This window comes from Chiloscyllium punctatum, chromosome 18, assembly GCF_047496795.1.
Source record: "Chiloscyllium punctatum isolate Juve2018m chromosome 18, sChiPun1.3, whole genome shotgun sequence".
Lineage (NCBI taxonomy): Eukaryota > Metazoa > Chordata > Chondrichthyes > Orectolobiformes > Hemiscylliidae > Chiloscyllium > Chiloscyllium punctatum.
The window spans coordinates 96,149,636-96,175,577 of NC_092756.1; the positions used below are offsets into that span (position 1 = coordinate 96,149,636).

At 47.7% G+C, this 25,942-nt stretch overlaps 1 protein-coding gene across 2 annotated transcripts in view; it reads left to right on the top strand.

The window, feature by feature from the left end:
- The window catches only part of tbc1d17 (TBC1 domain family, member 17), a 43,850-nt gene extending 39,193 nt beyond the window's left edge, over nt 1-4,657 (top strand). For both annotated transcript variants that reach the window (XM_072588845.1, XM_072588844.1), the window contains exons 16-17: nt 1,003-1,089; nt 3,041-4,657. In XM_072588845.1, coding sequence (XP_072444946.1) covers nt 1,003-1,089; nt 3,041-3,259 — 306 coding nt within the window. In that variant the 3' untranslated portion in view covers nt 3,260-4,657. The remainder of the gene's footprint in view (nt 1-1,002; nt 1,090-3,040) is intronic.
- Nucleotides 4,658-25,942: the final 21,285 nt, after the last annotated feature.

Consider the following 25,942-nt stretch of genomic DNA (forward strand, 5'->3'; position numbering starts at 1 on the left):
AGGGATCCATGGGTCCTCTCCTACACAAATCAAAAAAGGTTAATCTGCAAGTACAGAAAGTAACTAGGAAAGTTAACAAACTGTTAATATGTCCTGAGTGCAACTGAATGCAAAAGAATGGAATTTGTTGTTCAGTTATCCATGTACTGGTAAGGCAGCATCTGAAGTCCTTGCGCAATAACTGGCTATCTCATTTCAGAGAGGATGTAAGTGCATTGGAGAGAATTCAGAGAGGTTTTCTCAGATTAATACTGGGTCTGGGCAGGTTGTCTTAAGAGAAAGGTTTGTGGGTCTTGAGAAGTTGGGAGTAGTTAGGATATTTCCTCTTAGTGGAGAATATAGAATTCGGTGTTGCTGAGATCATCACTCGAAAACCGAGATGAGGTGAAAGTTTGTCTGAAAGTCATGAGTCTTTGGAATTGGTCCTGTAAAAGTGGAGGAAACAGACATTGAATATGTTCAAGGTAGAGGTAGGTCGATTCTTGTTAAGCAATGGGCTGAAATGTAATTGCACTGTAACCTCCTGTTTACTCCAATCAGCTGAATTCTTACTGAATGGCAGAGCAGGCTCAAAGGATTGTGGTCTACTCCAGCTTCTAATTTGTATGTTCAGTTGCTAACGCCAAGGAGTATTACAGGTAATATTATTGGTTGACTTTTACCAGTGTGCTTCAGTCTGTCCATTGGCAGTTGGACAATCCAAAGTCACACGACACCAGGTTATAGTCCCAATAGGTTTGTTTATTTGAAATCACAAGCTTTTGGAGCACTGCTGGTGTCGTGTGACTTCTGACTTTAGTCTACCCCAGTCCAACACTGGCACCTCCATGTCATCAGCAGTCGGAGCGTTGGAAGATGCTGTTGTCTCATTGCCAGGTCTCTGCAACTGCCACTTATGTTCTGCGCAGTAGACCTGCGTCTCCTTTCACCTCGCGCCCTGTCCAGTGGCCAACGTACGCACTCTGATTCGGAGATCTGAGCTCCTGTCTTGCTCTCTTGCAGCACATCAACGAGCTGACCATGAGGTTGAATGTGGAGGACGTGCTGTGCAAAGCCGAAGCCATCTACCTCCAGCTTGCAGCCTGTCCGGTGAGTCTGAACCCAACCCCTTCCCACCACCCCCCCCACCCAGCCCCCTGTCCGGTGAGTCTGAACTTCACTGCAGCAACCCCAGAGCTGCACTGCTGAGTGACCTGCCTTTGCTATGGGACAGTCACCTACAGATCAATCCTATGCATCCAAGCGGCAGAGTGAAGCTCAATGATTCCCAGTCTCCAGCAGGGGTCAGGACTGACAGAAAGGCTGTTTATTGTGCTGAACAAAATATAGAGGGGAGACGATGCTAACCATAAGGGTCATTTTATTGCCCCAGTTTCTTGGTGCAGTGCTAAACTATTAAGATTTTTTTATTTTTAAATTTTCGAGATCACTGTCAGAGTCATAGAGATGTACAGCATGGAAACGGACCCTTTGGTCCAACTCAGCCTTGCCAACCAAATATCCTAAACTGACCTAATCCCTTTGCCAGCACTTGGCCCATATCCCTCTTAAGCCCTTCCCATTCATATACCCATCCAGATGCCTTTTAAATGTTGTAATTGTACCAGCCTCCACCACTTCTTCTAGAAGCTCATTCCATACATGCACCACCCTCTGTGTGAAAACATTGCCCCTTAGGTCCCTTTTATATCTTTCCCCTCTCACCTTAAACCTACGCCCTCTATTTTTGGACTCCCCTACCCTGGATGGTAAGTTTGCTCACCTGAGCTGGAAGGTTCATTTTCAGACGTTTCGTCACCATACTAGGTAACATCATCAGTGAGCCTCTGATGAAGCACTGGTGTTAATGACCCGCTTTCTATTTATGTGTTCAAGTTTCCTTGGGTCGGTGATGTCATTTCCTGTAGTGATGTCTGTTCCTGTCACTTCCCTACCCTATGGAAAAGACATTGACTATTCACCCAGCCCTTGCCCATCATGATTATTCTAAACTTCTGTGGGGTTTCAAGGCAGACATCTGTTGCCTGTGGCTGTTTGCCCTTGAGCTGAGAGGGTTACTGGGCTATTTCAGGTGGCCAGTAAGAGCCAATCACACTAGGATCTGGAGACCATGTTGGGTAAGGATAATAGATTTCCCGCCCCAAAACCGTTAGTGAACCAGATGGGTTTTTACAACAATGGATATGGTCAATAGTGTAAGGTTTACTGTAATTTTCACATTCTTTTGAGGAATAAATTAAAGTTTTGTTAATTCATTTAAATTCCACCAGATGTTATGATAGGATTTGAACCTATGATCCTCCGCACATTAATTCTAGGTTTAAGCGTCAATTTTCCTTCTCCTCAGATGCTGCCTGACCTGCTAAGCTTTTCCAGCAACACACTCTCTATCCTGAATTATTAGTCCAGTGACACTCCAATAATGCCACCAAACTAAATAGCTGAGCTAAGCAATGGAAACTGGGACAGAAACCTTTTTCAATAAAAGTTAAATTAATATGAGAAGATTTGGAAAATAAAGGATTTTAAATATTGAAATTGAAAATAAAAATCTCCTGTAAATTAACAGCAGCCCCATTAACTTCAAAGTCACAGTATGTTTAAAGTGAAAGGGGAGCAATATAAAAGGGTCCACAGAGGCAGTTTTTTCACACAAGGTGGTGAGTGTCTGGAACAGACTACCAGTGAGAATGGTGAAAATGAGTACGATTTCATTATTTCAGAAACATTTGGACCAATACATGGAAGGTGTGGGAATTGCAGGATGTGGACCAACTGCAGACAAGTGGGACTAGATTAAATTTTGAAAACTGAGCATAGGCAAGTTGGGCCAAAGGGCCAGTTTCCATGATGTAGACCTCCATGACTCTATCTTGGGTCTGCGCTCTGATGAGAAGAAATGGGTTTGGGCAGAGGTTGAAATGGAGAATAGGGGGCAGGTATGGAAAGGTACAATGGGGCACAGGTGTGAAGTGCTCACAAGTGATAGTCGTCCACAGAGAGTGGAGAGCTGATCATTGTGTTTCCTCTCTTCGAACAGCAGCTACAACAGAGTGTTCAACAGATCCTGGGCCTGGTGGAGGACACTACCCCCAGCGGCAGCACTAGTTCTGGCACCGGCAGCTCCCCGCAAGCCCTGTCCCCCAGCCAGACGCATGAGTCGGAGCTTACAGATAGCGCCTCTCACAGCCTGCCCGATAGCAGCATTGAGATTTTACACACAGAGGATGGCACCATTGAGTCTGGCCAAAGCCCGTAAGTGATGGTGGCAGGGCTGCTTAATAGGAAAGTGTGGGGGGGGTGGAGTTGTGCTGACCAAAATCTCAAACAAGGACATTTCACCAAAGCCTTGAGCAACAATGCGGCAGCAGCTTTGGAACTGAGACAACATTCATCCATGTAATCCTGTAAAAATGGGTAATTTCCTTTCTTCACTGATCAAACTTTAATCTGGATAGTTGGAACTGAGCACAGTGGTTGCTTCAGTTCCCATTTCCTGTTCAAATTCTTGTGGGGGGGGATGAAAAAGCTGCTTTCGGTTTAGAATGAGTATTATTACATTGTAGAGTTCTGATTTTTGTTTTTGGACAAAAAAAACTTTTTTTTTCTCTAAGAACTTAAACATGGAGCCCTTTCAAATTGGGAGGGAGGTTGGTTATCTCTGGCAAGGGAGACAGTAAATGAGATGTGGAGCACCTCCTGCTATCATCCCCTCTGGCCTTGTTTGTCATCTGGACAAAGTCAAATCCTTCTCTTTTTCATCAAAGGTGTGATTACCTTTAATGTTAAGGAAAGGATTCAATTGCAGCTCGATGGTGGGCCAAGCAGCAATGTTCAGCCCGTACCCACTGAAGATCCAACAGTGCAATCCTGAGTTTCAGTTGACTGGGCTCCCAATGCCTTGGGGCTTCAGCTGTAGTGTTAGTATTTATGTTTGCCTGATTCACCAAAGCCTTTAGTCAGTCAGCACCCTCTCTTGTCCTTCCTGTGCAGCCAAACTCTCCTTCAGTTTGGTGTTTGTCTTTATTCAGTGGGTACTAAGTCACCATCAATCGAACCGAATGCGTCCAAACCCAGGTGAGTGACTCAACTGGATGCGGTAATCCATCCGTCAGTGATTCTCGGCTGGTGAGGGATCCCCTTGACCTGGTGATCAGAAAGCCGTTGTGTGACGTTGAGTGGCGTTTTCCTGAGCAGCCGTAGTGAGGGCAGTAGTGCAGTAGGATCACCCCTGTACAAATCCCCGTAATCTCATTTCCTTTAAAAGACTGTGTGCTTGATTTGATGGATTTGAGTCCAATGGCCATGCCAAGTATAAAGCGAAGGGTCTAAGACTGTCACTGCTAAGGAAGTTCATGATTTTCCTTTTATTCTATTGAATGGAAACACTTGCCAACCCTCGCACAATTGTATTTCTTTATTCCCCGGAGATGCATAAGCACGTGAGGAGTGGGTTGCAGATCTGTAAGACTGTGCGACAAATGGTAGCTCCCTTGCACTGTGTGGGATGTTTGAATTTATTCTGTGTAACTACAACTACGTCCTTCAGAGCTGCAGAGGAAATAAAAACGTGCAGACATTCAGCTGGTCAGCATTAACCACACCAGCACAGCCTGGACGTTTTCCATTGGTGGGGGGGGAGTGGGTGTGGGGGTAGAAATAGATGTTTGTAGAGGAGGGGGGAATGATAGCTAAGGGGAGAGAGGGCAAGGACACACTCAGTTTTGTGCCTGCAGTGTGTGAAGAGTCAGCGCTGCTGGTGAAGAGCTGGTTAATCCCAGACTTTGTCACCCCTTCAGTGGTCCAAGCAACTCGTGAAACAAGAGCCTTATCTTGAGTCACAGCTACCCCAACCCTGCGCTCTCCCTGCTCACGGGCCGGCAAGTCTGTTTCAATCTCCCACGTTCCACTTGGAGATATAAAGGATTCTTGCCGTCCGTGTGCCAAAGTGGTCACACACAGTTTGTCGGCATGGCTCAATTGCCAAGGCTTTTCATTCTTGATTCTGACAAATTGATCAAGACTTTCCTCCCCAAATACCCCCCCTCCTCCCCAAATACCCCCTCCCCAAATACCCCCCCCCCCCCCCCCCCCCCCACCTCCCCCACCAAGGCTGACATTTCAGGGTTGTACTGAGAGAGAACACCACTCTGCCAGAGGTGCCCACTTTCTTTCTGACTGTGGGATTAGGCCGAGGCACCACTGGTCCATTCTGATGCATTGCGCATGTTCCCCAGTGATACTCGTTTAACAGCAAGGGAGTTTCTCAAACGTCCTAACCAGCATTTGTGCCTCAAGCTAACGGCACGCAATGCAGATTAACCAGTTATCCACCTGATGACTCTTGCTAATGTACAAAATATCTGTATATTAATTTGTGTTAGGCTCCACTTCAAAGTAATCAAGTGCTTTGAGGTATTTTCAGTGAAATATATATATTAGGTTCCTTTTTCTAGTAAAATATTTTCAGTGAAGCTGGTAGGTTTGGAGTCGAATCCTTAACACCCTCTAAATTGCTTTTGCCAAGGGGACGCACCAAGTTAGTTATACCCAAGATTCATTTTGTGCCTGTACTTTTAATAGTATGTGACTTTAATCTGTCTGAAAATTGGTCAGAGGATCTTCTTTAGTAGCCACTAGTTTTATGTTTAAGAAGTATTTATAAATCAATTTAATCAGAAAATCTGTGTGTTACAAATTGATTTTCCGTCTTGCCATTCAGTTGTAATGGTGAAATGTTAGCTTACAAATTATGCTTGGGTTGGGCAGGGATATGAAGTGTTATGTCTGCCCTCCCCCATCCTTCTGCAGGTTGATGTTCTTTGACCCCGCTCGCTTTCTTAAAAAAACACACACACATTCCAGGCCATTCACTTGTCTTGCTGCTGTGCCTGCCCCCAGCACAGACAGCTCCCACATTTTTGTAAAGATATTCAATAAATTATCTCCATCTCGCACAGTTCTTCAATAGGACCCAAAGTGTATTCTTTGGACATGATATGGAGGTGCTGGGGTTGCATTGGGGTGTCAAAGTCAGAGGTCACACAACACCAGGTTACAGTTCAATAGGTTTATTTGAAATCAAAAGCTTTCAGCGTGCTATTCCTTTGTACCTGATGCTCTGAAAGCTTGTGATTTCAACTGAAAACCTGTCGGACTATAACCTGGTGTCATATGACTTCTGACTTTGTCCACCACTGTCCCACACTGGCACCTCCACGTCATTGGCGGTCGGAGCTTTGAAAGATGCTGTAACCTCACTGCCAGGTCTCTGCTCCTGCCGCTTGGACAGTAGAGAAGGGCGGTTTACTCTGTATTTAGCCCATGTTGTACCGACCTGAGGAGTATCCAACACTGGGATAGGGTGTCTCCAGGAGAAGGTTCAGAGATGTTGCTGTGACCAACAAAACACCAGTTTAAACAAATATCTATGGTATTTAGTTATATTTTTGTTGCATCTGACAGCCTGACTTTGACTCCAGCCCTGTAAACTCTGCTTATAATTGGTGGGGGTAGTCCTGTGTGCTGACCTCCATGCCACACCCACAAACATCATTCAGAAGTCACCAGGCTGTTGCTATCTCTCGGGGGTGGGGGGAATCTGAAGCTGTCACACAGTGTTGAGGCCTTCAGCAAGCTGAACCCTGTAACCGGCTGCACACAATGTTGTTTAACCAGGCTCAGGTTAGCAAAGGGTTAATTCCAGGCTGTCTTTCACTTGTGTACCCAAGGAGCATGATGTTGGACGGAAAGCTGAGCAGTTGTGCAAATGATCAAAGCGAGATTTTTGAGATGCTCTGTGGCAAGTAAAGCCAATTATACAGTATAAATATATCTTTGCTCGCTCCACCATACTGTTAATAGGCACTCCCCTGGTATGATTGACAGTAAACCACATGCTGTCTTTTAAATACTGAACTATCATTCCCTACAACCTTGTGATTTTTCAATTATATCATGGCTGCTCCGAAGACGAGGTACGTCTGAAGCCGTTTTTGCCTTTACGCAGAGTGGGCATCACAAACTGTCAGAAAGTAGGAGCAGGAGGAGGCCATTCAGCCCCTCGACTGTTTCAGCTTCCAATCAATACGTGTCTCTATTCCATAACCCTCGAAACTTACAACGAACCAAAATATGTTGACTCGTTTCCTTTGTGAAATGTTCGATTGGACCCTCCTCCTCCCCACCCAATCATTTTGCGGGGAGAAAGTTCAGACTTCCACAAGTTTTTTAAATGGAGATGTGTTTCCTGATTGTTGCAGTGAAGATCACAAGTTTGAAGGTCTCTCTCATTAGAATGCGGCAGTTTGAATCGTGTGCTGGAAAGCAGAGGCTCATTCCCCGCAGGAGATGGTATTCAGTTCATGCCTGGACAGCCTCTTTGAAAACACTTTCCAATGGCACCCCATCATAGCTATTTCCAGCAGTAGAAATGACAGAGAAGGAGTTAAGAGTGTTTGCAGTGGGCTGTGTGATATTAGTGATATTAATTCCAGGATATGGAGCAAACAATACAAAGTACCTCCCAGCAGCTCTGAGTGCTGTCACCTAAACACTCCCTGGCTTGATCAAAGACATAATGCAAAGCAAAATGTTTGTTAATAAGCTGCTCAATATTCATGAGCATACAAATCTTCATTATGGAGCAGACCGCAGCCGCCACACGAGGAGCTTGCTCACGCAGTGCTCCCACATGGAGCTTGTTTTGTTCAGAGTGGGATTCTTGCTCCTTGCAAGGACGCGGCTCTGTTTGTCACATTAAGCAGGGTTCACCAATCAGGAAGTTCCTGCACTGTCCATGTGGGCAGCAGAGTAGTAAGAGGCGAGGAATGTCCTTTGACGTTAACGAAGTGTGTGGCGGCACTGATTGAAACAACAGACAGTACAATGTAAGCGACTTCCCAATACAGTTTTATCTTTCCTGGGCGACATCTTTTTGTGGCCAGAGCTCTGATGGAATGAGGGTGAGAGTGCCAGCATTCAATCGCAGTGCGTGTTGCCAATGCCAGTTTGGCTGCCAGCTGCCTGAACATGCCTAGATGGCAGCAGTTGCACGAGACCCCTGTGCTAGAGCCTTCTAGCCCACCCTCCCTTGCCTCACTGCTAGCCACATCCCTCACTGTACAGCTCACTCCACATCTAGAGCAATGGGTGAGTGAGGCATTGGCGGATGCAGACAGGGCTCTTTTCCGAGTGTGCCTCTGGGTCACTGCATCTGTAATTCATTTCAGGGGCACCTCTTGCATGGGTGCTTTAGCACCACTGCGGTGCAAATTGAATAAACTGCACACCAACACACCAATTCCACTTCTGAGTTCAAGCCAGCTGTAAAGATGAATTCCCACACAGGACCGATCGCTGCCCACCAACTAGTGGTGACATTGGCAATAAACACAGCACTCTTTCATTCACCCAGTGCAGAATCTTCCCATTAGAATTCATCCCTTTCTACAGCAACAATATAAACTGAGGGAAAAGAAAATACAACTAACTTCAGCTCCTCCCAACATGTCTGATGCCTTCTCCACTGGGAGGACATGTCCAGGCAATATTGAGAGACTCCTGTAAGTTAGGCTACCCTGGTAGAGCTGGTGTATACCTGTAGGTTGTCAATGATTGACTAACTGGTATATTTTGGTCTTCACCCCTCCCTGACACAGTGCACAGCAGTGGCTAGGGGCCAGTGGGGGTTACAGTCCAACATGCGCAGTATCTGATCAGTATTCAATTCTATGAAGCAAGGTGTGCTGTAGACAAGTGTTTTATACTGGCTGGTACTGTGCTGCAAGGTTCACTTCTGTCTTGAAACTTCTTGTGTGATTCTAAGATGTGCAACTGTAATTTGCTGTATTAAAATACTGACCCAATCAATACCACAGGTGGATGCTGTGTTTTTTCTGTCTCTGTCTCTACGTTGTATCTTTTGCAAAGCCCATGGCTGTCACTCTCCTTAGAGGAACCGTCAATGTCACCATTTTTCCGACGTCAGAAATTGGTGTTTGCAAATGAGATGCACTCCGGATTCCCACCCTACCTCACTGATCCCTTCTGTTGGAAACACAGCTGTTCCCTCAGGTCCCTACAATTCCCTAAACTGCATGGTGACCACGTCCTAACACATCTAATCCACGAATCTCTCAACCTTGTGAATGGGCTACAGTGTCCCCAGCTGGGATGCAAGTCACAAAGCCCTGAGCTTGAGTTGCTCTATTTGGGGACATCTCTTGCACATCGTGATCCACTGCGGAAGATGTAAATCACAACCTGAACTCCCCAATCTGAGCTAAATAGAATATGAACCCTTGCTTTTATTTCACCCTTCATTCGACTTAAGTACAGACCAGAAAATTCTTATTATTTATGTTTGACAAATAACCAGAACCCAATTATCTAAGGAAGGTATCAAGTTTTTTAAATTCTAAAAATATTAATTGTCTCTTATTTTAAGTTTTATTTATGCTCTTACCTTAAATCAATATTCTGTCACTAGAGAAATCCCTGCCAATTCCTAATATGCTATTGTGTAATGTCACAATTTAATTTTGTTGGAGGAGTTCTAATGTTGGACCCTGTGCTTCTGGGACCTCTCCACTCCCATTCCCCTCACTCCTGAGTCCCACACAGCTCCACCGCTGGTCTTTTTGTTTTTGGGACCTTGCTGCCACTGCTCCTGGGTCCCACCATCAGTGCACAGTAAGTTTCACATGTTAGTAAGGATCTCCATAGCAACCCAGTACTGACGGAGGGGAACATCCTGTGACTGAGGGCTTCAAAACTCTCTCTTGTGTCTTCACCAGGGGTCAGTCACTGAAAGACCGTTCGACAAAGAGTTCTGGACCATTTGCCCCATGACTCTGCCAGGTAAGGCTAGGAGGGTCTTTCTCTGATCATGACATTGGACACTGTGAGTTGGCAGACAATGTACAAAAAACATTGGGAATGCAATTTGACTTTCCACGGTGTCCTTTGCCTGACCTCCGTAGGGTCTGCTCAGTGACCACACTAATAAGGAATATATTTCCGAGAGTGCTGCAGTTTCTCTGCAGTCCTTCCTCCAGGTCAGTGTTGGTTTCCCCATCAGTTTACCCTCTCTGACCTCCAAGTAGCTATTCTTAAGGATCATTGGACCGGAAACGTTAACTCCGATTCCTCCCCACAGATGCTGAGATTTTCCAGCAATTTCTGTTTTTGTCGCAGTCCTTTTCATTGTTCAATAGCACACGACTTGAATATTGCAGACGCAAGACCTGTTTTGTTGACACTTTCCCTTTGACTGACTCATCAGGACAATTCACAAGGTGCTCATTATGCGCGTTGTACATTGCGGAGATTGGCAGGTCACATCAAACAGCACACCTCCAGCAGTTTGCAACACTCTAGGAACTATCCATACCCAACTGTTGGTGCTTGTAAAACTCAAACCTCGAGAGTTCAGCATTTGATGTGATTTAATGATTGGGTGGTAGTCCCTAAATAATCCAGAGTGTATAAAGAACTACATTGGCAATCACTTTCGGATTGTCAGTCAGGCTTGCAGTGTGGTGCTCTTGAACGTACTAATTTCTGGAGCCTGGCTCTTTACTGCCCAAAAAAGCATATAGGCAGTTTCAATCAAACAAAATAGGTCACAGCCCTTCTCCCATTCATTTCTCAAGGCAGTGCCTTCACCCATCAGAGTTGAAAGTTTAAGCAAAGACTGGCTGTTAGCAGTCAGTCATCATCTAGCTGGTGCATTCTCTGTGGCAATACCTCGACCAAGATCAGTTCACAGGCCAATCAGTCAGCTCTCATATAGGCTAATGATTTCCTTTTACGTTGGTATTTATTGTAAATTGTCCTGATGACAGCACTTTTTTTTCTCTCTGGGCTACTAATTATTCTTTACATGTGTATATTGACCTTAAACGAGCAAGTTAATCATCACTGTTGTCCACGGTTCATGTGCACTCACTTCTGTAGATAAATGCTTGCGGTGTGGATGTATCCGCGTTTGTCACATATACATCTATGCAGACACATTTCCTGCAGGTGTTTAAAATGTTTTTGTGCAACATTGATGTTTAATATCTGTGTGTCTAAGATAGCATATGAAAGTATAGTTCATACCATTTTAACACACAGCAGCACAGTGGCTCAGTGGTTAGAACTGCTGCCTTCCAGCGCCAGGGACCAGTGTTTGATTCCACCCTCTGGCAACTGTCTTGTGTGGAGTTTGCACATTCTCCCCATTTCTGCTGGGCACTGCAGTTTCTTCCACAGTCCAAAGATGTGCAGGGTTAGGTGACCCAGGCAGTAGTGCTAACCCAAGTTGCTATCTGACTGGCTGGTGTTGCAAGTGCGATCCCAGTACTCCTCTTGCCTGTTGGGAGTAAGAAATCCCTCCCGAGCAGCCCTGTGGAAACACCTCCAACACTGGGTGCAGCAGGTCAATGGATAAGTTGTATTTCCACTTTCTCGAGGGCAATAAGGGACTGAAAATAAATGTAATTCTGCATCCTGGCAATGATCTTTTTTTCAAACAGAAACATTAATTCATGCACAGCAAGCTCTCATAACAAACAAATACATGGCTGGCTAGTGTGGATGTTTATAGTGGAGATATTTGGGTAGCCAATCAAAACACTCCCAGGAATATAAATGCTGGAGAACCTCAGCAGACATAGCACTACCCCTGCAGAGAAAGCAGCGATAACATTGTGGGTCTGGTGACCCTCCTTTAGATCTGGTTCAGAGCCACGCTGCGTCTTACCTGATAACTGCTGCCAAACCTGCTGAGTTTCTCCAGCGCCTTTATCTGTTTTTGTTCTAGATTTCCAGCATGCAAAGTTTTTCATTTCTGTTTGAGGAGGAAATGTTGGCCAAGGCCACATGGCTCCCCCACACGCCAGATCTGGGCAGGGGCACTACACCTCAGTTTAATTCTCAGACAGAGGGCAGCATCTCCAACAATGCAGCACTGATGTGTTGGATGTGTATTGCATGTTTGGGTCTGTAACAGAACCTACGCCCACTGAATCAAGTGAGAGGGTAAGTGGCAGATCCAAGCTGGCTGTGAATAAATTGGAACACTGTCAGGAGGCGGTTCTGACTGTTGTGGGTTAGTGTGTTAAAATTCCAGCTTTGATCCAAGTAATGAGGCTGTTGGGATTAGGCCAGGATCCACTCTGAATCAAAGCCGTTTATGTGTCACTATAGATACCAAACAACCTGCAATTTCTTTTTTTGAAAAGCTGCAAGTGAAATGTAGAATTCCTACAGTGTAGAAGCAGGCCATTCAGCCCATCAATTCCACACCAACCCTCCAATCGTCATTCCACCCAATCCCTGTATTTCACATGGCTAACCTCCCTAGACACTATGGGCAATTTCCCATGGCCAAACCACTTTATCCTGTATATATTTGGACTGTGGGAGGAAGCGAGAGCAAACCCGCACAGACACCGGGCGAATGTGCAAACTCCACAGTCACCCAAGGGTGGAATTGAACCTAGGTCCCTCACACTGTGAGGTAGTAGTGCTAACCACTGAGCCACCACGTCACCCATACCAGAGTGAATGTCCCAGATTTTGTGAGTTTCATCCCTTTATTGCAAGACCACACGTTGTTTCCATTTACCTGAACATAGCAAATAGGAGCAGGAAGAGGATATTTGCCCGAAGCCCCACTATATGCTCCACTGTTCAGTAAGATCATGGCTTATCTGATTGTGGACTCTACTCCACTTTCCTCCCTGTCTCCCCCCAATAATTATTGACCCCCTTTTTACTTGAAAATCTCTCTACCACCACTTTCAAAGAATTCAATGACACGGCCACCATCACTGCTCCCTAGGGAGAGGACTGAAGATTCAGGCCCTGACAGGCCCGTTGTGCATTTCCAGTGTTTTCTGTTTTTCTCTATTATTTAAAATTTCCAACATTGTCCTTTTTAAAGATTTGCTGATAGAATGAATTAACATATCCGCCCATATTTACCCAAATGACAGTCACTGCCTGATTATACTGTAAGGAAATCCATTTCACAACTTGATGAGATGCTGGAACAATACTCATTCGTGTCTTTCCAATTCTTTTCACCTTTCTTCCTCCTTTTCCTCATCTTATTCCTTTCTTTATCCTCTATCTTTTCTCCCCTTCTATTCCCTCCTTCCCCCCCCCCCCCCAGTCCCCCCTCCTTCCTTCTCCGTCCACTCCCTCCTCCACTCTTTTCATTTCCTCTCTCCTTCCTTCTCTATCCACTGTCTCCCTCCTCTCTCCACTCCTCCCTCCTCCATTCTCTTTCCACACCCTCCTTCCTCCTCTCTCTCCAGTCCTCCCTCCTTTTATCCCTTTCCACATCCTCCTTCCTTCCCTCTCTCCACTCCCTCTTTCCTTCCCATCTCCTTTCCTTATTCCTTCCTTTGTTTCTTTCTTACCTTATTTTCATCCCCCTCCTTTCTTCCCTCACCTTCCAGTTTCTTTACCTCCTTGCCACCAGGGGTCAGTATCACTCTCATCTTTGACCCAGAAGATCATGGGTTGAAGTCAGCACTTCAAAGAAGGCCGTAACTCCCTGTGCAGTAGCGAGGGTGTGCCACACTGCTGGAGGTGTCATCTTCCAGATGAGGTATTGTACCTAGGGATATTGTGGTGCTGCAGTAATATTCCTACCTCTGGGCTAGAAAGTCTAGGTTCAATTCCCACCTCCCCCAGAGGTGTGCCATAACATGTTGGCCTGCTGTCTTGGGCTGATCTACAAGAAGAAATACACCCAATCTTCCTGAACCAAGATGTACCTCATCAGCCAATTCAAGAAACAAAACTAGAAATTGTTGGAAAGGCTCAGCAGGTCATTGTAGAATCTCTACAGTGTGGAAGCAGGCCATTCACCCCATTGAGTCCACACTGACCTCTGAAGGGCATTCCTCAGATTCTATAGGGAAAGAAACTATGTTAATAACCTTTGTCAGTTCTGAAGAGTCATACCAAACTCAAGACATTAACTCTGTTTCTCTCTCCACTGACCTGCTGAGTTTCTCCAGCACTTGCTTCTTTTGTTTCAGGTTTCCAGCACCTTAATTTCTTTGTTTCATTCCAACAGTTTAAGGAGGTGGTTCTCTACCATCTTTTCCATTGGCAAGACCAATCAGTGTCACCTCATCCAACGATGTTCACAGTTGGTGAACACATAAAGAGAAAGGTCACCTGGTCATTTTTAAAATTCATTCACAAGTCATTAGTATCTCTGGCAATGCCTACACTCATTGCCCATCCCTAATTGCCCAGAGGGCAGGCAAGAGTCAACTGCTTTGCTGTGGTTTTGGAATCACATGTCGGCCACCCCAGGAAGGATAGCAATTTTCTTCCATAAAGGACGTCAGTGAGCCAGATGGGTTTTCGGCAACAGTTTCATGGTCATCATTTGACTCAAAATTCCAGATTTGTTATTAAATTCAAACTCCACCTTCTGCCACGGCAGAATTTAAGCCCCTGTCCCCAGAATTTTACCCAGGTCTCTGGATTGCTCGTGACCCCATTGCATGTGTCACCGTGCTGCCTGTGTGCTAACCAGCTCTTCCCGCATCAAGCGCGGGTGACTGCATGCGGGGAAATAGGGTTGCGAGGTGATTCAAAATGTCCCGAGGCTCTAACGTAATGCAAATCACCCATCCATTCAATCTGTGGAATCACATTCACACACAGCCCTCTCTCACGCGCATGTGCCCACACACACACACACACACATGTCTATGGGGTGAATCATTGCATCCAAGACGTTTGTTTATTTTCAGATATGTTCTATTTTGTTCAAAAAAAACACACCATTTGTAGTCACTATCAGTCAGTGTGGCATTTTATAAATTCCAGTCTTTGGAATAAAACCAGCCGGATTCCAGTTTAAAACTCTGGGACAGATTCTGGACAGGGCCTCACTCCCACAATTCAATGTCAGACTCGAGATTTTACCTTATTGTATATTCCTCTTGCTCTGCCTGATTGCCATGGTGGCATAGCACTGGCATTGACTTTATAAACACTCTTGGTCACCTGCAAAGACGTATTATCTGACACCCCACTCACACCAGTTGTATGATCTTTTGATCTCTCTGTCCTTGATCTCCCTGCCTATAAACCCTGTGTCTGTGTTCCCTGCGCTTGATGAAGGAGCAGCGCTCTGAAAGCTTGTGTGCTTCCAAATAAACCTGTTGGACTATAACCTGGTGTCGTGGGACTTCTGACTTTGAGGAAATATGGCGGCGAGGGTGATGTTGAGTCACTGAACGGCTGGGTCACTCTCCTGGGTTCCTCGGAGTGACGATAATGCAGCTCCTCAGATTGCCAGCAGTTACTGGATGGACACTGAGCGATTGTGACAGATAGCAGCTGCTTCACATTCAGCACTGAGGCATGAAGCCAGCAGGAGGGAGCTACTGTTTCCATCTGCCATCCCTCAACCATCACACAGTCGAACACACAATCAAATATTTTCTTCCCCCCCCCCCACCCACACCATCAGGAATTCATTTCTATTTTGAAAGGAATTTTCTTAAACTGCATCCCACCTCGAGCCACAGGAAGCAGAACCTTTGCGGCTTGGAGTGAAATTTACCCCAAAATCAACATTGATTTTTCTGTTAGTTAATGGGAATTTTTTAATTGAAAATTCTCTCATGACAGGGCCAACATTTTATTGCCCGTCCCAAGTTGCCCCTCAAGAAGGTGGTGGTGAACTGCCTTCCCAACCCTTTGTGTTGTGGGGATGGAGGTGTCCTTGGTCAACCCAGAACATATTGCCCATTCCTAGTTGCCTCATGAACACAGTGGCTTGTTCGACCTATTGAGATGATGATTGACTCAACCACGTCACTGTGGGTCTGGAGTCACATGGAGCCAGACCGAGCAAGGATGGCTGATTTCCTTCCTTAAAATGCATTACTGAACCAGATGAGATTTTATGACGATTTCACAGTCACTGGAGCTATCCATCTAGATTTGTTTAATTAAATTGCTGGGAGGGGGTTTGAACCGACGTCCACATGGTGTTAGCCTTGTCGCCTGGAATGCTACTCCAGTCACATTACCGTTTTAGTTTCATCCTTAACTCTTCTCTATAGAGGCCTTATTTATCCCAAGAATAGTGGTCATTATTTAATTGCAGTTTGTGGGATCTTCCAGTGTATTAATTGGCTGTGGTGTTGCGTCATGCAGCACGGAAACAGACCCTTTGGCCCAACCAGTCCATGCCGACCACAGTCCCAAACTAAACTAGCCCCGCCTACCTGCTCCTGGCCCATATCCCTCCAAACCCTTCCTATTCATGTACGTATCCAAATATCTCTAAACGTTGTAACTGTACTCTCATCCACTATGTCCACACACGAACCACTCTGTGTGAACAATTTGCTCATCATGTCTTTTTTGAATGAAAAGCACTGCTGTCTCACGGCGCCAGGGACCCAGGTTCGATTCCACCCTCGGGCAATTGTCTGTGTGGAGTTTGCACATTATCCCTGAGTCTGTACGGGTTTCCTCCCTTAGTCCAAAACTGTGCAGGTTAGGCCTTGCTAAATTACCCGTAGTGTCCAGGGATGTGTAGGCTCGGTGGGTTAGCCAATGGGAAATACAGGGTTACAGGGATAGATTAGGGGGATTGATCTGGGTGTGATGCTTTGCAGTGGGTTGGTATGGACTTGATGGGTCAAATGGCCTGCTTCCACACTACAGGAATTCTATGAATCTCTCACCTTAAAAATATGCCCCCTTGTCTTGAAATCCATCATCCTAGGGAACAGACATCTCCCATTAAGCCCTCATGATTTTATAAACCTCGCTGAGGTCACCTCTCAAATTCCTACTCTCCATGAATAAAAGTCCGAGTCCATCCAGCCATTCTTTCTAACTCAATGTTAAAAATCACACATCATCAGGTTACAGTCCAACAGATTGATTGGGAAGCACTAGCTTTCGGAGCACGGCTCCATCAGGTGGTTGTGTGAGCCGCGCTCCGAAAGCTAGTGCTTCCCAATCAATCTGTTGGACTGTAACCTGATGATGTGTGATTTTTAACTTTGTCCACCCCAGTCCAACACCAGCACCTCCACATTGTTTTTAACTCAATCCTTCCATTACTTGGCAACATCCTGGTAAATCTCTTCTGAAGCCTCTCTACCTTAATAATATCCTTCCTATAGCAGGGCAACCAGAACTGGACACTGTACTCCAGAAGAAGCCTCACCAATGTCCTGTACAACCTCAACATGATGATCCAACTCCTGTACTCAACTGAGCAATGAAGGCAAGTGTGCTAAAGGCCTTTTAAACCACCCTGTCAATATGCGACACAAACTTCAAAGAATTATGTACCTGAGCCCCTAGATCCCTCTGTTCTACAATAGACAGGTCCCTATGTATTTGATTGGGAGTCTATACTCTTTCCCTGTAGAATTCTCTTCTTCAGAAAGCAATAGGGGCTGGTTCATTGAATATATTCAAGACTGGGTTAGTCAGAGCTACTGTTGGTTAAAAGTGATGTTGGTGGGAACCAAAGACGTAGAGCTGTAGCCACAATCAGGTCAACCATCATCGTATCAAATGGCAGAATAGGCTGAAGGGGCCAAATGGCCTGCTCTTGCTCATAATTATTTTAGGATAACAGGACAGCTAACGAATGGGCGTTAAATGCCACTCCAGTCAAAAATGGTCACGTCTCAAAAAATGATGATCGTTGCCGCTCCACAGAAACTGGCTGCTGCAAGCCCTTACGTTATGACAATGATTGTCCTTACTTTGCGATGTCCTGGACTGGTGAAAGGTGCTATATAAATGCAAATTCTGTCGGTATGCGATAACTGACTGAGATTGGTCAGCAACATGGAGTGTACCCAGTGGGAATTGGATTCAGAGATAAAGTGGGCTGTAGGACCATCCTTCGGGGAGCTGGCACTGCCATCCTGTGCCCCCCAGATAAAGCATACAGCAACATCTCCTTGAGAGATCAGTGCAGAAGGAGCCCTACGCTGGGGTTAGTAGTGCCATTGAACATCTCCTCTGGGGGAGAAAGAGAGAACAGGGGACTGAGCTGGATGATCAGTCTTGATCATATTGAATCATAGAGCAGGCTGGAAGGGCCGAATGGCCTACTCCTTTTTTCAATGTTTCTGACTGCACCAACCTATCACAGCGCCTGTTTATTGCTGTTCATCTCCATGCACACCTGAGGCCCCTCTTAAAATGAACAGTTCACAATAAAACCCAAGGAAGGTCAGGGGGTGGGTGGCTGGGTCGAGAAAGTGTGGGGTTAGTCTGGTGGTGGTGGGAGGGCATCAGAGTGGTTTGGAGTGGGAAGTTGGCTCAGATCAAGGTCGGGGGATGGGTGCCGTCAGGACATAGGAAGAGGGCATAATCAGGTTGTTGGGGGGTGATGGGGACTCGGGTGGAGTTGGGGGGGATGGAGGTGGTTGGGTAGAGGAGTTTGAGGGAGCAGTCATGTTATCATGTGTGGTTGAACGTGTAGTTGGTAACTGTGGGGTATTTAGGGTTTTGGGAGGGTAGTTGACTGAGTAGTTGGGGGTGGGGTTGGGAGGTTGGGTACTTGGAGATCGGAGTGTAACAGCATGGCGTTGGAAGGGGCAATTGAGGGGACAGTGCCAGTCGTCAGGAATCAGTGTGACCGACCGGGTATGGTGGGATCAGTTACCCAAGAATGAGACAGCGTTGTAATCTGGGCAACTCTGCAGGGCAAATCCCTTGGAATTTTCCCAGATCTCCTACTCTGGCTCCCAGGCCTCCATGTAGAGTTCCAGAGAACAGGAGAATTGCCCATTGGACGTCCAGCCATCCCAGACCATTCCCAGGTAGGTCAGGATCTCTGCAGGGTCCAGAGGAGCATCTTCGGTGGGCTGTCCAGTCTGGGACCATCCAATGCCATTACACCCTCGTAAACATACTGCAGGCAAAACCAATTTGTCGCCCACCGGTTCTCTCCCGCTACAGCTGACTTGCTGGGATCAGCGTTTCCCAATGTTTTATTTTAATATCGAGTTTGTCATTAATTACTTCACAGGTTGACGTCAGCCCTCCTCGAGTGAGAGATAATTGAGAATTAGCCACGCAGAGTGAAACTGGCTCCATGCGTCAGGATGACAAGTTGCCCTGAATTACATTCATAAGCCAGCTGTTTTTAAACAGTTCGACAGCTTTCGTAGCCCACACTGCTCAAGCCAACCCACAACTGAGCAGATATAGAGCCATAGAGATGTACAGCACGGAAACAGACCTTTCGGTCCAACTTGTCCAAATCGACCAGGTATCCGAAATTAATCTAGTCCTATTTGCCAGCATTTGGCCCGTATCCCTCTAAACCCTTACTGTTCATAGACCCATCCTGGAGCCTTTTAAATGTTGCAATTGTACCAGCCTCCACCACTTCCTCTGGCAGCTCATTCCATACACGTACCACCCTCTGTGTGAAAAAGTTGCCCCTTAGGTCCATTTTAAATCTTTCCCCTCTCACTTAAACCTCTAGTTTTGGACTCCCCGACCCTTGGGGAAAAGGACGTCATCTATTTATTCTATCCATGCCTCTCATGATTTTATAAACCTCGGTAAGATCACCCCTCAGCCTCCGAGTCTCCAGGGAAAAGAACCCCAGCCTATTCAACCCCTCAGTATAGCTCAAACCCTCCAACCCTGGGAACATTCTGGTAAGTCTTTTCTGAATCCTTTGAAATCTCACAGCGAGTTATGTCCCCTCCATTACTAGACCAAAACCATGGGGCAGAGAAGATGTATGCTATCTTTTTTATCGAACAATGGTGTCACTGGCTGGGTCAGCATTTTATTGCCCGTTCCCATTTGCCCCTTGAGAAGGTGGGGGTGAGCTGCCTTCTTGAACCGCTGCAGTCCATGTGCTGTAGGTAGACCCACAATGCCCTTAGGGAGGGAATTCCAGCATTTTGACCTAATGACACTGAAGGAACAGCGATATATTTCCAAGTCAGGATGGTGAGGGACTTGGAGGGGAACTTGCAGGAGGTGGTGTTCCCATGTATCTGCTGCCCTTGTCCTTCTAGATGGAAATGGTTGTGAATTTGGAAGATGCTGTCTGAGCAGCCTTGGTGAATTTCTGCAGTGAATCTCAGATGGTACGCACTGCTGTGACTGAGAGTTGATGATAGAGGGAGAGGATGTTTGATGTCATTCAGCCCCATTTCATGGAAAGGATTATGTTAATAAGAAATATGAGCTGGAGGAGGTCATTTGATTTCCTCTGTCATTCAACAATCCGCAACTGCACGCCCATTTTCCCGACCCATCCCTGTGGTCAAACTGCATTTGATCTCAGTTTTGATCAGTCGCACTCCTCTGATGCTAATGACTGATGTTTCAATTTAATTGGGGAAAGGCCCGGGTCACGTGAGTCTGTTATAACCGGATTGATCTGGGTTAATTGGTGGTAGAGTTCCAGCAACTTACCAGCTTGTGAAGTGGGGAGTTAGGGGGGAGGTGAAGCAAGATGACACCTGATTAAAATGAGGTGAAATCCTAAAACTTGTAACTATGGCGTGATGTGATTTCCTGAACAAGTCTAACTGAGCAAGGCCACACCTACCCCCTCAGGTGAAGGGAAAAGATTCAACAGCTACTATAGTTCCCGGCCTTCTCAGGGCCGTGTCTCTGTGTGTCCGGGCCTTCTCAGGGTTGTGTCTCTGTGGGTCCGGGCCTTCTCAGGGTTGTGTCCCTGTGTGTCCGGGCCTTCTCAGGGCCGTGTCCCTGTGGGTCCGGGCCTTCTCAGGGTTGTGTCCCTGTGTGTCCGGGCCTTCTCAGGGTTGTGTCTCTGTGGGTCCGGGCCTTCTCAGGGTTGTGTCTCTGTGGGTCCGGGCCTTCTCAGGGTTGTGTCCCTGTGTGTCCGGGCCTTCTCAGGGTTGTGTCCCTGTGTGTCCGGGCCTTCTCAGGGTTGTGTCCCTGTGGGTCCGGGCCTTCTCAGGGCCGTGTGCCTCTGTGGGTCTGGGCCTTTTTGGGGTTGTGCCTCTGTGGGTCCGGGCCTTCTCAGGGCCGTGTCCCTGTGGGTCCGGGCCTTCTCAGGGTTGTGCCTCTGTGGGTCCGGGCCTTCTCAGGGCCGTGTGCCTCTGTGGGTTCGGGCCTTCTCAGGGCCGTGTGTCCCTGTGGGTCCGGGCCTTCTCAGGGTTGTGTCCCTGTGTGTCCGGGCCTTCTCAGGGTTGTGTCCCTGTGTCCGGGCCTTCTCAGGGTTGTGCCTCTGTGGGTCCGGGCCTTCTCAGGGTTGTGCCTCTGTGGGTCCGGGCCTTCTCAGGGCCGTGTGCCTCTGTGGGTTCGGGCCTTCTCAGGGCCGTGTGTCCCTGTGGGTCCGGGCCTTCTCAGGGTTGTGTCTCTGTGGGTCCAGGCCTTCTCAGGGTTGTGTCTCTGTGGGTCCGGGCCTTCTCAGGGCCGTGTGCCTCTGTGGGTCCGGGCCTTCTCAGGGTTGTGTCTCTGTGGGTCCGGGCCTTCTCAGGGCCGTGTCCCTCTGGGTCCGGGCCTTCTCAGGGTTGTGCCTCTGTGGGTCCGGGCCTTCTCAGGGCCGTGTGCCTCTGTGGGTCCGGGCCTTCTCAGGGCCGTGTGCCTCTGTGGGTTCGGGCCTTCTCAGGGCCGTGTGTCCCTGTGGGTCCGGGCCTTCTCAGGGTTGTGTCTCTGTGGGTCCGGGCCTTCTCAGGGTTGTGTCTCTGTGGGTCCGGGCCTTCTCAGGGCCGTGTGCCTCTGTGGGTCCGGGCCTTCTCAGGGTTGTGTCTCTGTGGGTCCGGGCCTTCTCAGGGCCTTGTCCCTCTGGGTCCGGGCCTTCTCAGGGTTGTGCCTCTGTGGGTCCGGGCCTTCTCAGGGCCGTGTGCCTCTGTGGGTCCGGGCCTTCTCAGGGCCGTGTGCCTCTGTGGGTCCGGGCCTTCTCAGGGTTGTGTCCCTGTGGGTCCGGGCCTTCTCAGGGTTGTGTCCCTGTGGGTCCGGGCCTTCTCAGGGTTGTGTCCCTGTGTGTCCGGGCCTTCTCAGGGTTGTGTCCCTGTGTGTCTGGGCCTTCTCAGGGTTGTGTCCCTGTGGGTCCGGGCCTTCTCAGGGTTGTGTCTCTGTGGGTCCGGGCCTTCTCAGGGCCGTGTCCCTGTGGGTCTGGGCCTTCTCAGGGTTGTGTCTCTGTGGGTCTGGGCCTTCTCAGGGTTGTGTCTCTGTGGGTCCGGGCCTTCTCAGGGTTGTGTCTCTGTGGGTCCGGGCCTTCTCAGGGTTGTGTCTCTGTGGGTCCGGGCCTTCTCAGGGCCGTGTCCCTGTGGGTCTGGGCCTTCTCAGGGTTGTGTCTCTGTGGGTCTGGGCCTTCTCAGGGTTGTGTCCCTGTGGGTCCGGGCCTTCTCAGGGTTGTGTCCCTGTGGGTCCGGGCCTTCTCAGGGTTGTGTCCCTGTGGGTCCGGGCCTTCTCAGGGTTGTGTCCCTGTGGGTCCGGGCCTTCTCAGGGTTGTGCCTCTGTGGGTCCGGGCCTTCTCAGGGTTGTGTCTCTGTGGGTCCGGGCCTTCTCAGGGTTGTGTCCCTGTGGGTCCGGGCCTTCTCAGAGTTGTGTCCCTGTGGGTCCGGGCCTTCTCAGGGTTGTGTCCCTGTGGGTCTGGGCCTTTTTGGGGTTGTGTCTCTGTGGGGTCTCCTGTCTTAGAGATGGGATATCACACCATCATGGCTGATATTTAACCCTCACCTGAAAATGGACAATCTCCTCATGAATGCATCGCAGTTTGTGGGGCACAACTCAATGCTGTTTGCTGTGCACTAATTGGATGTTCATGCTACGTTACAATGGAGGTTATACTTCAACAAATTACTTCAACATTGTCCCAGAGGGCTGCTCTCTCAGAGAGGGGGACGGCTGGTGGTGAATGTTACCAGAGGGTCACCAACCTCAGGTGAGGGGTTGGGTTTCAGGCGGCCAAGTAACCTCAGTGGGTGAGGGAACTGAACCCTTGCTATTAGCTTCACTCTGCATCGCACGTTAGCCCCTCAAGCCAACACCTCCCGTCCATCACTGACTGGGGTGCCCTGAAGGAAAGCAAGAGATGCCGAGCAAATGGAAATTCTCTCTGTTTCTGGGAACTGGGGTAAGATGGAGAAACCCCGTTGTACAGTTCAGGATTGAGGGCTACTCCACGGGAACAGTAACAGCAGTGAATGGCGGACAGTGACGATTCAGCTGTTGGCCAATCAGGCCTGGGGTGAGGAGGAAGGGTCACCGGACCTGAAATGTTATCTCTGATTTCTCTTCACAGATGCTGCCAGACCTGCTGAGTTTTTCCAGCAGTTTCTGTTTTCTGATGAGGAGGTATGTTTTAACTCAGATCCATCTTTAGAATTCATTTTATCATGAAGCTGTAGCTTAATCATCCACACTGAGGGAAATGGTGGAAATAGGAAAAGCAGGGTTATAGAGTCATATGGCGTGGAAACAGACCCTTCGGTCCAACCAGTCCATACTGACCATAGTCCCAAACTAAACTAGTCCCACCTGCCTGCTCCTGGCCCACATCCTTCCTGGCCCATATTCACGTACTTATCTAAGTGTCTTTTAAACATTGTAACTTCCTCCGGAAGTTGGTTCCACACCCGAGCCACTCTCTGTGTAAACAAGTTGTCCTTTTTCAAATCTTCCTCCTCTCACTTTGGAAATGCATCTCAAAATCCTCCTTCCTAGGGAAAAGGCAACTGCCATTAACTCTATCTATCCGCCTCGTGATCTTGTCAACCTCTATAAGGTCGTTTCTGAATGCTAAAGAAACGAAATGAATAAAAATCTTATATTAGTGAAGAATAATAACTGTAATAAAACTTTAATAGAGCTTTAAGTGAGCCTGCAGTCCCAGGAACAGCTGAGGGAGAAGATCAGCAATGATCTTATTGGATGATGGTGCAGACTCAAGGCTCTATTCCATTTTACTGTTGTTTCTGCTTTTCTCAGGCACCCCCCAGCACCCCCCAGCTGCCCCCAGTCTGTGTGCCGCTGAAGCAGCTGTGAGTCCAATCAGTCAACAAACCAGAAATCCCCGCACAGCATCTGCCCCTGGGGTCTGAGGGAATCAAATGAGTGAAATACCTTCGGCTGCCAGTCACGCTCCAGTGCTCACCACAGACCCAGAGCAGCCTGTGTGGCAATGTCTCTCACAACGGACTGCAGGAGCAACACAACATCTGCACAGCACAGGGTTGAGCTGCCTGGGAGTCAGGGTGGTGGGGGTGGGGTGGGGGAAGGGGGGGAGAGGTGGGGAAGGGGGAATAGACACACACACACATGCACATATCTATCATACTGTTCACAAACACATCCCAGAACAATCAAAGAATGCAATCACTGTTGTCATGTCTGATTTGCAAAGGGGTGCGTGTGTACACACGTAGAAAACAGGAGCAGGAGGAGGCCATTCAGCCCCTCAAGCCTGCTCTACCTTTCCATATGATCATCCAACTCAGTCTCCTGTTCCCGCTTTCTACCCTATATACTTTGTAGTGATTGGAACCAGGCCCAGGTGGATCTTATTGAGTATGAGATCCCTGATTGGGGCTATTAACCTGAGGCCAACCAGGGAACCCTGGCTGACAGAGATAAGTAGTATGTTCAGAGAGACTCTTCACAGTAGGGACTGGCTCCGAGCTGGCTGGACAGAGTCCATATACTGTACACATGTAAATAAAAGGTGACTTGATGACGGGATACCGGGCTCTGTCATTTCACTCTTTGAACCTTTTAACATCAAGAACTATATCTAACTCCTTCTTGTAAACACACAATGTTTTGGCCTCAACTGCTTTCTGTAGCAGAGAATTCCACAGGGTCCCCACCTTCTGCATGTAGGCATTTCTCCTCATCTCAGTCTTACGTGGAGGATTTGAGCTATAGGGAAAGGCTGTATAGGCTGGAGCTGTTTTCCCTGGAGCGTTGGAGGCTGAGGGGGGACCTTACAGAAGTTTACAAAATCATGGATAGGGTGAATAATCAGGTATTTTCCCCAGGGGAGGAGAGACCAAAACTAGAGGGCATAGCTTTAAGGTGAGAGGGAAAAGATTTAAAAGGGACCCAAGATGCAACTTTTTCACACAGAGGGTGGTGTGGGTATGGGATGAGCTGCTAGAGGAAGTGGTGGGTCTGGTACAATTACAGCATTTAAAAGGCATTTGGATGGGTTTGAAAGGCATTTGAAAGGGTTTAGAGGGAAATAAAAGATAATTATTTGTACATTTATTTCCCAAAATCACTACTATTTTACTGTCTTGTTTTCTCACCTTTGGCCGTAATTTAACTCCATCCACATGCCTTGGAATCAGTATCTACTTGGACTCTCAGAGGTCAATGCCCTATCCATCTCACACTCAAAATGATTAAGAGTCTTTTGGTGGGAGATAAACCACAATTAATGGTTTTAGTGGTGAGGTCTCTGAAAGGTCAGGCTTTGTCTTTATCATAGAATCCCCATTGTGTGTAAACAGGCCATTTGGCCCTACAAGTCCACACCGACTCTCCGGATCACATCTCACCCAGATCCATTCCCCCGACCCCTGACTAATGCACCAACCCTACATGTCTCTGAACACTATGGGCAATTTAGCATGGCCAATCCACCTGACCCGCATATCTTTGGACTGTGGGAGGAAACCCACAAAGACATGAGGAGAATGTGCAAACTCCACACAGACAGTCACCCGAGGCTGGAATCAAACCCGGGTCCCTGGCGCTGTGAGGCAGCAGTGCTAACCACTGAGACACCAGCATCGAGGGGACCTTATGGTTAAAGTCCCCTGGACTCCCCCATCCGACAGTGAAGGAAGTCTCCCTCGACCTGACCACACAGAAGCCTATACTGAAGGCAACTTTGCAACAGCCGGCTTCCAAGGCTTCCTCAAGGACCATTTGAGAAATTATCAGGTGACAGCGATCCATCGCTCTGAGTGCTCTTCAGTGGATA